Source organism: Carica papaya, mitochondrion (assembly GCF_054855325.1).
Source record: "Carica papaya mitochondrion, complete genome".
Classification (NCBI taxonomy): domain Eukaryota; kingdom Viridiplantae; phylum Streptophyta; class Magnoliopsida; order Brassicales; family Caricaceae; genus Carica; species Carica papaya.
This window is the reverse complement of record NC_012116.1, coordinates 345,756-361,939: the sequence shown is the minus strand read 5'-3', so window position 1 is coordinate 361,939 and position 16,184 is coordinate 345,756. Positions and strand designations below refer to the sequence as shown.

Here is a 16,184-nt window from a genome sequence, read left to right as displayed (position 1 = left end):
TCTACACAATCTCTTGCTGTCTTTTCCCGGAGGACGGGTTTTTCTCCTTTTCGAGCCGAGTCTTTTGAAATTGTCTTTCATGTGAGACTTCGCCTTAAGAACTAGGGCGGAGCCCGTTCCTCGCTCAAGTTTTGTCTCTTTCTTGACCCGCTGCCGGCTAACCGTGGCCCTACTCCTTTCATGCCTCACCCCAAAGACATCCACACCTCTGTTAGGGGATTCTATTCGAACTCTTGTCTAGGAGTCACAACGATGTGGAACTTTGATTCTATATAGACGCTATTTCGCGCTGAGCGAGGCTGCTTTCCCTCCTCACTACTAGTAAGCGGTTTCAACTCTATCTTGAATCCGTTCACTCGTGTCCATGGCAAGTCCCTGATTCACTTCTGACTCCCGAGGAAAAGAGGGAATACAGTGATATCCTACTTTCGGTGTCGAGACCGTAGACTGCTTATTGTCTTGAAAGAGGAACTCCAACTAACAACTGAATTGTCCTCTTCCTTTCCTCTCTTTTCCTTTCCTCTCTTTGATCTTTTAGGGGAAAGAAGAATGAAATCAAAATGAAGCTGAGCTTTGTTGTATGCTCTTTTTTCTCATTTCTTCAGCCTTTTTTTGTGCTATCTCATCAAAGAGAGAGTAGCGTAGTCTAACAAGTTTCATGGATTGTTTTGAAAAGGAAGAGACAACCGGCAGTCTACTCTTATCGAGTACCGGGGCTCATCTCCCTGGGTTTCTATGTTCGGTAGCTATACTAGTAGTCACAAGTTGGGCTATACGATGGCTTCACTTCTTAATCAAAGTTATGTCCGTACGTCTGGACATGGAAAACTGAGCAAGTTGTAGGATTGGGTATCCGTGCAATGGAAATGCTTCGGTCCGAAGGTCTCTCACTGGACGGATCGAAAGGCATACGACAAAATGGTGGGGCAGATAGATCAAGCTTTCTATGGGGTAAGACCACTCATATCCGATAACAGAGATGTTGATGACTCCGAGATGGACGACCGGATCGGCAATGGACGTTGACCCCTCCATAGCTCAGTTAAGTCTATCAACGAGACAGGCTAGCGCTTGATCTCTTTCTGAGCGCTGTGCTCTATCTCCTCTGTTCCCTACAGCACCCTTGCTTGAGTGCTCTGCGCGCGATTGCTTCTTTATATAGCTAGCTTCTTTGTTTTGTTTGATAAGTATCTCCTTAGACGCTTAGAGTCACCCAGGAACTCTTCCTTAGCTACCAACCGAGCTTTGAGACGATCGTCAGGTAAATACTTCACCGCAGTCTAAATCCATCCCATCGGTACCCAAGAGCATGCTTTCCGGATAGAGGCAGAATACCGTAGCCAATCCAAAGATAAGAGAAAGTCCAAGTTTGGCTTCGAGACTAGAAGAAGAGGCTTAAGAAGGGCCAGCTAAACGAGAGAAAGATGCTGGTGGAATTAAGGCTAAGACGAAGTAGCCAAGGTCAGTGAGTGATATCGATCGAGCTCGGAAAGCCAAGAAGGGCTCTTGGCTTTCTGGGAGATAGTTGGAACCAACCAAACGGGACCAAAAGTCAAGCTATCTCCCGCTCTAACAAGAGAGACTCCTTTCCTTTTTCATCGTCAGTCAGCCCTTGTACTTTTATTCAGTTTGAGTTTGTTTGCCTTTCAGGGTTATCCGTCGTTGCGTTGAATCAAAACTTTCGTCATCTTGGCCCACACCCCGTTCGTTGGTAAAGTCAACCGTCTTGCGAAGACTAGCTTTGCTTCGAGTCTTAGTCCCCCGCCTCGCTTCTCTTTATAATTCATTATAAGGTCCTTTGTCCCACTTCGGTAGATATGACATTTGTCCGACCAAAACGACTTGTGGGGAGCCGAAAAGTACCACCATGTAGCTAGGGGGTATGGGTCTCGGTACCGGTCCTCGGTGTATAGCTGATGCGGTGGGGTTCTTTTTAAAGAGCCCAGGCTACGCTATTGAGAAAGCTTCAGATTCAGCGGGGGGGGCTGTCTCAAGGATCGTTACCCCCTTTTAATCCCCTCAGGGGGACTTAACTGCTAACATCGGAAATAGCGATCGGTAAAGCCGATTGTCTCAGTTAGAATTCTTTAATTTAAGATATGTCGTCCCTTACTCCATTCCTTCCTAAAGTCAGGAATGGCGGGACGGGTCGGATAATGGGGGCGGCGGCATGCATCATCAGAGTTCGAGGCGTGGGAAGGACGGAATCCAAGAATCTTTTTGTTAGTGGAGTCAAATGTTCCCGGGAACCAGCAAACCCAACCTATACAAAGAGCTCTTTTCAGCCCTTACTCCCAACAAGTTGCTGGGCTTTGATGCTTATCTTATTAGGCTAAACAAGAGAGAAAGGCCTTCTTTTTTATAGATTTCGAGGTTGGTAAGGGGGGTTTGCTTGCTGGCTCTCAGGGCTTATAGTCGGTTCTGTTCTAAGGTATTCCCTTTAATTAACTACGCGAGGTTAGACCTTGACTGAAAGGAAAGGAGAAGGGACGAGTGGCTCTGATAGCGCATAGAAGGCTCTTTTTGATAGCACCGAAGAACCAGTTGCCACTCACTGGCTCCATATCTCCTTCCCTTTTTCTCGGTCCCCCGGGAAAAGCGAGATATATATATTCTCTCCTTAAACTCTGTACTATAGCTATCCAGCTGACGAGTTTTCCCTAGCTCTTGTGCTCCGGGGAATAATAAGAGAAGGTGTCTAAAAAAGGAAGCAGAGGTTTTTCACTTCACGTGACATAGTTACGCTCAGGTTTCACCAACTTCGCGTCGGGTTCACTTCAGTGAAATCTTGTTAAAGCAAACCAACGGTTGGTTGAACCTTAGGACGGTAGCGAAAGGAACCTTCTAGCTAACCGGGTCAATTCAAACTCATTGCATACTTTATGGAATTGAGAACCCAGCGTAATTGGTTTTCTCCAGCGGCTCCTTTTCCTATATTTTATCTGATGGCCCTGCTACGTCTGCCCACTACAGAGCAGGCCTGACTCCCGTAAGCAGGTCCGCTGGCTTTTTGTACGGCTTTTGACTTTTCTGATCAACAACTCGAAGTCAACTAATTTATAGTGCTTTCAAGAGAAGGCACCGAGATCCCGCGTAAGCGTCGTTTGCCCGTTGCCAATAGGATCGACTTGGGTAGTCTTTTTCTTTTTGAATCTTAAAAAATACGAAAGTCAGGGACCGGAAATCTGAGGATCAAAAGGTTGTTCTAAAGGACATTAAATCCTTGCTCCATTGATCCAAGGAGGGGTTTTAAGAAAGACTCAAAATCCTTCCTAATTACCTAGTGTCTACTGACTGAGTCGTAAATGAGATTGGATGGGCCGATGGGGAATCAAAGACGGAGTTGTGGAAAGGACTGAAGATACTATGTATCAAGACTCGCGATAGGATCTGAGTGCTCAGTCATTCAATATTTGATGGGTTATTTTTGATTATAGAAAGAAAGTCAATCAATTCCATGGGACTTGCTTGCTTTCTTTTTTTATACGCCCATACTCTTCTTCTATTGTTTCGATAGATCCCGGGATCAATACAATAAAAAAACCTATGAATTAGAGTAGAGCAGTTGACGTTGGATTCTTTCGAATTGATCGGAAGAAAGACGAATAAACAGTGCAGTAGCAATAAATGCTCGGTACTTCCATAATCTCATCATCTTCTTTTTTTTCATTCTATATCCCTTCCCAGTCTCGAATCACAAGAAGTTGGAGCGGATCTTTGATCTTTTATTAGTATTCCACTTCCTTAGACTGGGACGCATACATCGAGAACCCAGTGTGCAATTCATTTTTCTAAGATAGATAGATTGTCCCCAATTAGTCATATAGGTTACACAGAATCGGAGCTAGAAAAAAGGGTAGGTTGAATCTGATAAGTACTCTGTCGGGGAAACTCTGTTAAGTTCATTTCGTATCATAAAAAAGAAATGGTTGTGCTCCCGGGAAAAAAAGAGTGCTACTCTATTCGATAGATCAGGAACAATCGAAAAAGCCAGACCAGTACGGTGTCTCTTTGAATCCTGAATATGGTGATACCCCCGATTGTACTAACCTACATATGTCTCTCCTCCATCAATCGGTACTACTTCTTCTTATTTGGACTTTCTTTGTCCCGATGAGAAATGCGAAACGAAAGAAGGATCCTCCCGCTGGGAATTAGATCCTACTCTTTGTCTCTCTTCTTCACAGAAAATGGAGAGCTGAATTGATCGATTCATCGGATCCTAGGTCGGGACTGACGGGGCTCGAACCCGCAGCTTCCGCCTTGACAGGGCGGTGCTCTGACCGATTGAACTACAATCCCAGGAAAAGAAGGTGTACAGCCTCAAAATGCTTATTCTTTCTTTTTATTGGATTGTATAATAGGGGAATTTCTTTCGCCGTGTTGTAACAGAGACACGAATGATATACTTTCTTGTTATTATATATATATATGCAGTAAACTCATAGTGGGCTAATTCATGAATTGAATCAAATGGGCTCTTTAACTAAGCGGTAGAGTCACGCTCTTTAAACGCCCTAAGAAATAGGCGTCAGTCATCGGTTCAAATCCGATAAAGGACTTTACTCTTTTCTACGAAACTCCTGTCTTAGTCTGAATTTGCTTTTTCAGCAGAGAAGATAGATATGAAAAAAAGGTAACCGCCTGGCGAGTACTTTCTTTTGAGTTTTAAAGTGGAATGTTCATTATGATGATAAGTAGTCGATTAGGAGAACTGCTATGTCACTTCAGGGTATACTCCTCCTCATGTTTTAGTTTGATTATTCATCTTTTCTGTTTTAGGACATAGATCTTCTAGATACCCATTATGAATCGAGAAAGTCTTCCTACTTCTCCATTGTTCCAATCAGATTAGAAAAATGAGAAAGAAAGCAAAAGTCAGTGGACCTGAATTGAATCATGACTATATAAGCTATTCTGATATTCAGATTCGATATAGATGAAATCGTGGAAGCGGACCTTTTCTTTCCTTGGACCACGTAAGAATTCGTCGTCCGATTGAATCTTCTTGTTCCTGGATGCTCCATAGGAATTTCTCGCTATTCCTTTCCTCCGGTTCATTCCGAATCACAAGAGTCATCTTTCTTTTTTTTGTTATGGTAATGCAATGCAAGAGGTCGGAAATCCGGTTGTTTCTGATGATGAAAAGAGCTTTTTTCTTTTTTATGTGAAATTGATGAAAACGCGATATTTAAAGGTCGGTAATCTTAGAAGACGACTGTCGGTATCTGATGGTAAGATACCTACGGTCGGTATATCTTTGAAAGCTCAGACGGAGAGAATAAACGGACTCCTCGAGGGCTACTTAAGGCACTTTAGTGCAAACCAGAAGGACTAGAGCTGTTGGATCTTGCTCAGTGCTGCTATAACTTAACAACCAAAAAGCTCTGCGTCGAACTTCAGCCCCTTCGAGTTGGCCACGGGGCAACAGCCTCTGACGCCCCACACCATTGCGAAAAGAGGGGGCTCGCCCATCAGCCTACTTTGCCAAGAGGTGGCAGGCAGGATCGCAACGACCTAGCCCAAACCTACTTAAACTAAAGGCTTGGCCCGGTCTGAAGGAAGAAGAAAGTAGATCTTGTAGAGAAGCGGATAGGAGGGGTAGCCTATAGACTCAAGCGATCAGCTCGGTGAAAACTCACCCCGTATTCCATGTGAGTCAGTTGACTTCGATTAGACCAGACCGACCCAGAGAGGAACGTGCCCACGAGGGCACCACCAGATGTTGTAGATGAACCTACTAAAGAAGAAGTTGAGTATATCATAGCTGACCGCACCATGGGCTAGCCCATACACCCACTGCACGAGTGAAATACTACTTAGTCAAGTAGAAGGGCCAACCTGAGAGCGAGGCAAGCTGGGAACGGGCTGAAACTTACGATTTGAAGACCAAGTCAGAGACTACTGGACCTTTCGCAGAGCGACTCTCAACGAGGACGTTGAGACTTTCAAAAGACATCTTTTTTTTTGGCTTAATCCGCCTTTACTAAAGATCAAGGAGTACAAGTGTACTCCGGCTAATAAAGGAAAGGTTCTTTTTCATTTTCAATTTCAGTTTGACTCTGATTAGATCCTTAGCGCAAGCGCTAAGTAAGCAAGCTACCTTATGTAATGTAAAAAAACCGAGGAAAAGAACGTCAAGTAGAAAGGAAGAAGGTCTTACGGCACGATCACTATATCTTTTCTTTTTTTTTTATGGAAAGAGGGAATGATACGTGGCGTGGTATACCTAATCGTTTGGTCAACGAGACGTACGTAAGTCGACATAGCTCCATGTATATGTTCTTTGGAGCTAGAATCCATAAATAGAATGAAATGAAAGAATGGTGAGCCTAGGGCGACGAATATGGCTCAAGGGTGTCTATACAAAGCGTTCTCTTCTTCATTTAAAGAGGCAATGCACTCTTTGAATGGTACTTGATTCATAAAGAATGAATCTTTTTGTTAGAAGTTATACAGATTTTATAAAAGGAAATGCCACGCTCCGCGTCTCACGAGATATGGGGCCTTCTAATTGAAGGGTCATACCTCTCGGCCCTATTACGGTAAGGCCAATGCACCAGCCAGGCGGTGTGGTGGCGAACACGCTGTGCTGTAAGCTAAGCTGTTCACCTTGTAGACGGAGGAGATATAGAAAGTGTGCCGTGCGTGATTCATAAGATTCTATAGTAGCACCAGTATATTCTTTTATTTCACTTAGCCTGCCTCTCCCATTACTTTCCGGACCAACCAACCCGGATCCGCCCTCGCAAGTCTCTCTGCATTTTGGGAGCAGAGCATGCAAAATCGAGCAATGGATGGATCTTAAAAGAATTCCACTTTGAATGGCACGACTCTTTCTATTTTTGTGCTGGCATTTGAGTTGTCTCCCCTCCTCTTTCAATCGACACACTCGACGCAGATAGCTCCGGTGGCCCCGGCTTCTTCCTCTATCAGGCGGCGGCAGCCCCCACCCCCACAGCCACAGCATGGAGGAGCAGCTCCTTAATCCGCGCTAAAACCAATCACCATTTTTTCCGAATCGATATATGATGATGCTAAACCGAGACCGAGATAGAGAAAGAGGGCTGCCCCTTTGTTGGCTCTTCAAGACAAAAGCACTCATAGGAATGGTCAAAATGACCATCTTCCTTCTAGTCTCGTTTGCTTTCGAAAGCCTCCCCCTCCCCGTCTCTGACTCGTCTTTTGAAAACTGTCATCCTGGATTTCTTTTTCGTATGCCGGGGAAAGTTCCTCACCTTTCTACAAGAATTTTGATTCTAATTTCCCCGACTGAAAGGAAAGGAATGTAGGGCTTAGGTTTAGAATCCTCGGGTCTCTATAAAACAGAATGAAAAGCCCGGGTGAAAGCACAAACAAAAGGAGAGAGGAAAAGTAGAAAGGGGGGAAGAAGTCTAGTGCGTTTTCTTACTGGGCGAGAGGTGCACCTAACCCACCTACCCACTCATCAATCACGGTGTTCAGCTGACTTGCACTGATAGACCCCTATTGTATTGGAATTAGGCGCCCATCTTTTGACTGTTGTCAACTAATCTCTTCAATCTTCGATTCTACTCTATGTTAGAACATTTCTGTGAATGCTATTCTGATCTAAGTGGTCCTATTCTGTGTCCCGTGCTAGGAAGCATTACTCCTCTTTTCATTCCAAATTCAAGAATACGACCGATACGATTAATTGGTCTGTGTGCCTCTCTTATTACTTTTTTGTATTCTCCTGTTCCTCGGATACAATTCGACCCTTCTACGGCCAAATCTCAATTTGTGGAAAGCCTTCGATGGCTTCCTTATGAAAACATAAATTTTGATTTGGGTATAGACGGTATCTCTTTATTCTTCGTGATATTGACCACATTTCTGATCCCTATTTGCATTTCAGTGGGTTGGTCTGGTATGAGAAGTTATGGGAAAGAGTATATTACAGCATCTTTAATTCGTGAATTTCTAATGATCGCCGTGTTCCGCATGCTGGATCTTCTACTATTCTATGTTTTTCCCGAAAGCGTGCCAATCCCTATGTTGTGCGGAGCTGAGCATCTTATATTCGCTGGGATAAAGCTTTTCCTCTGCAGGGGCCTTGTGCAGTAAACCCCCTACGGGCGGTCGTCCGTCGCCGTAAAGTAGTCCCCGCGAAGCTTTCGGGAAGAGGGGTAGTCTTGTGTGTAAGCATAGCATTTCTGGTCGAACCCGCCCAATCCAACTAAGAAGAACCGAACCTGACAGACACATCTTTTTCCTTTTGGGAGGGTACTCCGAGTAGTGGGTACCTCGTAGGACCTCGACCCACCTACTCGGGTCTTGTATGGATATGCAGGAAGGGGTGCTCCTAGGTGTGTGTAGGGGTTGTGTTTGTTTGCGAGAATGGATTCCTCGTCAAGTCAGTTTGGGGGGTGTGGACACACTTGCGCGAATTCGGGTAACGGCTACAAGGGAGAAATCGAAAGGAAACTGTACCCGACCAGGGATGGACGTAAACTCGTAAGCTACCGAGGGTAGGGATAATCGTCCAGGTCTTATTGTGAAAGAAGAAAGCCGCCCCGCCACTGCTTTAGGGTTGCTTCCTCTGTCGTCGCCGGGGAGCTCTTGGCGAGGAGACCTTAGGATAAGTAGCTAAAACAAAGGGGAGGGGAGGATCGACCCGTTCAGTATAATTCCGAAAAAAGACTGTTGACAGCAGGTGGAGACATTTCTTTGGCCCCCTTCAAAAGGAAATGCGGGCAGGGTTAAGCTCGGCAGAGGGTTCGAGAATAGGGTAGGGTCCTGCCCTTAAGATTCTCAGATAAGAAAAGAGTTCCAAACCTTTATGCATGCACCTCCGTCTAAGTGCTGCGTACAAGTTCCGGCCAGGAGAATTGGGAAAGATCAAACCAATTTGAACCGCTCACATCACAGTAGTAGTAGCGTAAAGGCCGTCAGTCGGGGGGCGGCCATAACATAAGGCTATTACTTTCACATCTCTCTCTCTCTCTATCTATAGATAGAGAGATCCGCTGCGTGAGCAACCCGACTGTGCGTTACATGTGCTCTACAGGCCGCACTCCATCTTTCTTTTCTTCCCAACGAGCCCATTTTGCTTTTGATTTGGAAGACGGGCCTTGCGTTCGGTTCGAAAGGTATGGTTTTCAGTATGTCTCCAGATGGGGCCCCCCACTAGTCCGGCTAGCTAGTGAGCGGTTCTTTCGGGCGAGAAGGAGGCCGGGCCCTACGGGCGGGCATCTCCCGCAACGCAAGCTGCATTGTTCGCCACCACCCGAAAAGCAAAAGATTCGAGAGTCCAGGCTGAAAATACATGCATAGATAGTGGTCTAATGACAAGGGCCGACGACGGAAGCTCGGGACGGAGCCGTATGATGCGGAAGTCTCACGTACGGTTCCCTGAGAAGGGAGTGGCTACCTACTGGAGCTTCGACCAACCACCACCGGTCAATTCCGCTTTGGGGCCACCCCTTACTCTACCATTATTATAGGGGTATGGGGTTCGAGACAAAGAAAGATCAAGGCAGCATATCAGTTTTTCCTTTATACTTTACTTGGATCTGTTTTTATGCTATTAGCTATTCTGTTGATTCTTCTCCAAACAGGAACCACCGATTTACAAATTTCATTAACCACAGAATTTAGTGAGCGGCGCCAAATCTTTCTATGGATTGCTTCTTTCGCCTCTTTCGCCGTCAAAGTGCCTATGGTACCAGTTCATATTTGGTTACCCGAAGCTCATGTAGAGGCACCTACGGCAGGATCCGTCATCTTGGCAGGAATTCCTTTAAAATTGGGAACCTACGGGTTTTTAAGATTTTCAATACCCATGTTTCCCGAAGCGACACTTTGTTCTACTCCTTTCATTTATACTTTAAGCGCGATTGCTATAATATATACTTCCTTGACCACTTCAAGACAGATCGATCTTAAGAAGATCATTGCTTACTCCTCAGTAGCCCATATGAATCTGGTGACTATTGGTATGTTTAGTCGGGCGGCGGCTGTTAGGTCACCTATTTTGAGTTATGGACACACAAGGCCAAAACATGTGTGCCGGGCGTGCGACCCATCAACCTACTAGCAATGGGGGAGAAAACATAGCATGTCGCAACAAAAGCTTGATTCGAGGCGTCAGCAAAACACTGCCGTCTGTTCCAAAAAAAAAAGCCCCTTAGCGCCCCCGGACGGGAGTGGGGGACGGCTCTACGCGCAGGCAACAGCAGCACCGGCTCCACGAAGTCAGAATCGAATCTTTCTGTTGGCTTTCCCAATTCATTCGTAAATCAGAATGAAAGGGCTAGAAGCGCTCGCTTCTAGCTGCTTCGCCTGCTTCTTATTATGGCGGCTATGTTGGCGTGGCGAAAATGAACGAAAAGCGAGATGAACGTGCTATTTTCAAATCGATTGATAGATAGCCTGATCTGTTCTGATAGATCGAAAGAGTAGGAATAGATAGAGAGGGAATCTATCAATAAGAAGGGCAAATCCCCTATTTCTATCTATTTTATATAAAACTCTCGATTCTTGATCCATCAGATACATATCGATTTCTTTCTGATGGAGTCTACATCGTACGTAGAGCGCCCAAGCGCTTTTTTTTCCAGCTCAGTTCTCTTATCCATCGGTCCAATGCACTGGGCTCATCTCATGGAGGGAAAAGCCAAAATGTAGTTGTGTTGTTGTTGTTCGCCGCCTCGACGCATTCCCTTCTCTCCCCGGCATCGTCCCACACAGAAAGAAAGAGCGCAGAGCCCCGGCCCGACCTGTAGGTCCGCTAACGTAAAGCGAGGAGTTGAGCCTGAACTGGCGAACCGAAGTCACTTTCGGAACCATACTTCCTACAGCTAACACGTGTCCAGTCCAGCGGAAACGCGCAGCGAAAACAAAGGTGAGCTGCTATACCGAATCCCCCGCTGGCCATCGGGGACCGAGTGGTAAGGCCATGATCCGCAGGGGAACGGATCACTCATTCTTCCATTGGGGACAGGTGCACGAACGACAACTCCAAACGTCACACATCCTAGCCTACCTACCGTTTAGGTGGCACCAGCGAGATCCAGCTAAGGAAAAAGAGTGTCGCGGCTGCTCCACTCCGCCGCGGTCTCATGAACTGAACTTCGTTGCCTTCCCGCGCGCGAAGCGAATGGGCGCTGTGCTGTGGGTCAGTTTCGGGGCGGGGGGCGAAGAGATACCAGAAGAATGATTCATTTGAATCGACGAGCTTTTTCAGCCCCAAAACTCAGAATCAATGGAATGTCTGTCTATCCATAAACATCTATTCTATCTGTATATCTAGGGGATCTCTCTATACATATAAAAGTGTTTTATGGCATGATATGATCGCCTAGCTGTAGCCGCATATCAGCTGCGCTCAATATGCGGGATTTCTGTTGGATCAGATCTTTCGCTTTGACGGAAGCTTTTGGACCTAGCGTTTAAGCCTTCGCGCAAGCAAGCGCGAGAGAAGCAAGCAAAGTAGAAGCTTTGCCAGAAGCAAGACGAGGAAGCGGAGCTGTCGTATAAGCGGTAGCTTCCCCCGACCGAAAAAAAGACAAGAGTCGCGGCCTACTTTGATTCAAAAGAAAGGCGAAGGCTTTGGCAACAAGCAAACGGCTATCATAGTTGCAAGGGTTCCAAACCTTAACTACTTAAGTACCAAAGGCTGCTTTCGCTTGGTTTCATAAGGGGGCTGTTCACTACAAGCTATCAGCGCTGTCTTAGATTGAACGGCAATAAGATAAGTCGACGTTCCATTTCTAAGGCGGGTTTCCGCTGAGAACGGAATAGTGTTCGTGTCCAAAGGTGAATAACGCCAACGCTTCTAGAGTTCGCTGCTTTTCCCAGGCCGGAGAAGGGCTTATACTGCTCGCCTTTGTTTGGTTTGATATATTCATTCAGTACAAATACAAACTAAAACTACACCAAAAGTGGAAGGGCCACTTTAGAAGCTAGAAGTAGCCTATAGTATAGGCCTAACCAAAGCGTCACGACACCAAAAAATGAGCCTTATGAATGGAAGATTAAGTAGGGGGCTTAGCCCGCCCGCCTACCAATCAAAGAGGCTGAGAGTAAGCGTAAGCTCACCCGTAAGCTCGAAGAGCTTCCCTTCATTCGCTTCGCGGGAGCCGCGCAGCACATAGCTGGAAGTCAGAGGGCCCATACTACCTGCCTAACCCTTCGCTCCGAGGGACCGTAGATCGGAAAGCGCCTTCTAAACCACCCCATTTATCCAAAAGAGAAGGGAAGGGGCCTATGTATTTGCATGACCCCTGCAGATTTGACCCTATCTACACCCGGAGCCAATCCCCTATCGGTCCTGCCACCACGCCGCAGAACGAGAGCTCGTGTGGAACCTTTTCTTTCTGGCGTAACAGCGGTGGAACGTAACAAAATATTACGGTCGCGTAACATAAGGGCCGGGGGTACGGTAAACTCGGCCAAAATATGACACCCGAAGGGCCCGAACGCACAATCCTATCCGAGTCCGAGTTTACCCCTTGCACTTCGGACAGCCGACCGTAGCATCATAAGGAGGACCTCCCTTTCGAGGTCAAAAAAAGGTACGGTACATAGGAGGTTGGTCTTTCTCAACGTGGTGTATAGCACGAAAAACCTTTCGAAAGAAAAGAAGAGAGGGCCGTTCTCACATGAAAGAAGAGAAGAAAGGAGAAATAGGGTCTTATGGGGGGAGCTGTTGAGAGGTTCCATATTGCCGAGCCGAAGGGCAGCACTTTTGTACGTGATTGTAGTATGTCACGTCGTCTCGTCCCCGCTGCATTGAAGAGTACCTACGCACTATGTTCCGGTTCACTGATAAGGAAGATAGAGTTGGGGCGGGGGTCTACGATGTGATACTCAAGTATGACCCGGGGAGATACATGCTAACTATGGGTAGGAAGCAGGAAGCCTTATATAAAGAATTTCGGGGGGTTACAGATCTCTTATACTACCATCGATCGACAGAGCGGAACGACCAGAAAAAGAAGTGAAGTTAGAAAGCCGTATGATAGGTGGTAACTATCTTGTACGGTTCGGGGGGTAATCGGCGTACTCCGATCAGTGGGGAGGAATCTTTCGCTCTATCGAACATACAGGGAATTGGAGGTAGCATTCCACCGATGTTAAGTCATGGACTGGTTCCTTCAGCCCTTTTTCTATGTGTTGGTGTTCTATATGACCGACATAAGACTCGACTTGTTAGATATTACGGAGGTTTAGTGAGCACCATGCCGAATCTCTCTACCATTTCCTTTTCTTTGACTTTGGCCAATATGAGTTCACCTGGTACTAGCAGCTTTATCGGGGAATTTCCCATCTTAGTAGGAGCTTTCCAAAGAAATAGCTTAGTAGCCACATTAGCAGCGCTTGGGATGATTTTAGGCGCGGCGTATTCCCTTTGGCTATATAATCGTGTGGTTTCTGGAAATTTAAAACCCGATTTCCTTCATAAATTCTCCGATTCAAATGGCAGAGAAGTTTCCATATTTATACCTTTTCTTGTTGGAGGGGCGACCGTCCGTTGAACTACCAAAGAAAAAAGGGTAAACCAATGTGATCATGACATTGTAGGTGCTTGCGATGGGACGGATGCGACTTCCCGTTCTTGGTTTGGGTGGCATAGCCCGTTGCATAAGTCCCCCTTTTTTTGATTCATTTTTTGAGTCTTTAGGGAGCCAAAGCTTGACTTGACTAAGAAAATCAGGCTCGCGCAGGGGCGCTCACTTTTTTTGGCTGAGCCCTATCTTTACGGGTGGGACCGAGAGAAAGAAAGGACGGAGGGCAACCATGCATGGTACTTCTCGACCGTGTCTCCGAGGGACAGTTGAACGAGCGACTCATGAATGCTGCCGGGTCGGACGAGCTAATAACTCGAACGCGTTCGGTCTGTTTTTTGAGCAAGAATCACAGCGTTACCTTACCTTCACCATGATACGGACTCCAAGTTCTTATGGCAGAGCACGAGGAGATTGATCATCAATATGATGATGGGAATGGAAACCAGAAGCACGACCGGGGTCCTCGTAGTCCAAAATAAGAAAACCATCAATAACAGTAACGTAAGCATGAGACTTTTTGGTAGTACCGGTGAACCAGATGGCCGCGGCGATGGAATCTGGGACGGAGGACTCGTAGTATCTCTCTAGATCTGGCAAAAGCGAAAGACCCCCTAACGTAATTCGAATGGAGGCTGACTGCTGAGCCCACTCTGGCCTCGCAGGGCGGGCCCCTGTGGTTGCGAGCCGGAGCTGCCATAGCTTATGGCTAGAGCAATGGGAGGGGCCCCAGCAGAGAGAACAGTAAGGATAACGAGCGCGGAGCCCGTCAAGCGGGCGGCGGGAGCAGCAGGCAAGTACTTGGTAGGCCAACAGCCCAGTGGGCACTCGACGAAAGGGGGGCACACGGAGCAAGTACGAGAAATTGGCCCCGCTCCGCTTTATTAAAACCAAGGACCTATGGAAGTCGGGGCTCGTCCCCGGTCAATATTGGATCAAAGAATAGGGGGCCGTAGCACTGACCTCTTTTTTTATTGATTCAAGACAATAGGGGAAAGGATCGTACAGTTCCCTACCGAGACAACTGAAACTCTCAACGGATCCTCCGCGCGCTGGGCATACCTCTTCCGTGCGTCTTTCTCGTGGCGGGAACAGAACAACAGGGAAAGACCCGGCCGACCTGCCCAGGGCTCAAGGGCGAGCTTTATTTAAGAGAGAATAGAATGGGGAGCGAATCGAAAGGCTTCCGTTTCCGTTCTTGGTTTGGGGACTTTCGGGCTCCTCTCGATCTTTTTCGTAGTTGGGAAGGGGGAAGGAGTCTAAATCAATGGACATTAATGAACCATCATTGATGGACGTTGCACATGACACGAGAAATTCGACTCAAGGTCCGGCGCTAATAGAGGTTGCTTACTTTCCTAGTAGCGAAGGAAAGGGGCAGGGCTTTTTTCGTAGTAATAGTGGGCGGGTCTCATGAGATCTATGCCGGCCGTCGGAAGAAAATGAAGGTCGAAGGAGCGAAGCAGCTCGAACGAATGTGAGAGGAACGAAGATTCATTAAGGGGCATAGATTTCGGCCTATTTGTTTGGATAATCACCAAAGGCGGGAGGAACCACTACGGGCGAGACCGCCCCGTTCTCGATTCTTTTACATAGTCCGGGGGCCGGCCGCAGCAGAGCAGCGGGGCATAGCGGCGCCCTCGCCTGGCGCCATTCCCGGGCCTAGCAGCAGACGGGCGGGCGGGGCCTGAATTCAGACCAGACTCTTCTTTGTTTGAGCTGCTCCCACGCACGCAGACCGGAAGATCTCAGTTGTCCTGGACTGGACAAGTACGTAGAGATCTTCGTGGGACCGGGGAGGGAGTCGTAGAAGCGAAGCCTATCGCCACGCCGACCATCAAATACGAGATTGGGCCCCTTCTCAAAGATTTGATGGAATGGCCCAGCCCACCCAAGAGCGCTTATGTCATATGGGAACTCATGGCTGGAAACAATCCTTATGGTTTTGATATCCGGTAGGAATAATAAGAATCAAAGTCCAGGTTGGTTGGTGAGCCTAGTGATAGGAGACTATCTAGCTTGGTTTGGAGAGCACATGTTGGGTTAAACACTTTTTTTCTTGCTAAATGTTACGGCCTAAATGCTGAACTATTGACCCTACTTGTTCGGATGGGTGTTCACCCCAAAGTGTTCCCGGACTGCATGCATACATCCGTAAGTAACTTAGTGCAACATGGAAAATTTCATTGAGAGGAATCAGCAAAGAAAAGAAAAACGGGTCAACATGTGTATTTGAGAAATTGTCCTCGAGCTGAGGAGTGTCCACATGAGTTCGTTGAGGTGTCTACACAGGAAGAAAAACCTCTTTTATATTCTGTCGAGAGTTCGGATTGCTCCACCTAAGTAGAACGAAAAGGAGGCATTGGAAATTCAAAGGGGGAGCCAGAAGCTTCGCTTCCGGTAGCTTGCTGACTCTCCTAGTTAGAAGAAGGCTCTTTTGGCGAATTCTTTAGATCCGGATAGAGTCTCGCTCAGTAAAAAGAGTTGTAGATTCGTAAGATCATGAGAGAGTCCCCTTTTTCTTTCTATGTTATTAGTAAAGCGCTAGCGCGCTACAACTAGCATAGCAGCCTGCGGAAAAGGCTCGTCAGCCCCTACTCCTAAGTTGGAGCAAGAAGGAACTCCTTGAGCGCATCTTTCCCCTTTCTATTAGTA

At 46.8% G+C, this 16,184-nt stretch overlaps 1 protein-coding gene and 1 non-coding gene; one reads left to right on the top strand and one right to left on the bottom strand.

The window, feature by feature from the left end:
• Positions 1-4,228: 4,228 nt before the first annotated feature.
• Positions 4,229-4,302, bottom strand: trnD(GUC)-cp. The gene has a single exon. It is a non-coding gene; the product is annotated as a tRNA-Asp (tRNA).
• A 3,255-nt stretch (positions 4,303-7,557) lies between these two features.
• Positions 7,558-15,719, top strand: nad4 (NADH dehydrogenase subunit 4). One transcript has 4 exons: positions 7,558-8,018; positions 9,454-9,968; positions 13,060-13,482; positions 15,631-15,719. The coding sequence occupies exons 1-4, from the start codon at positions 7,558-7,560 to the stop codon at positions 15,717-15,719; spliced, it is 1,488 nt and encodes a 495-aa protein (YP_002608215.2).
• The last annotated feature ends 465 nt before the right edge of the window (positions 15,720-16,184 follow it).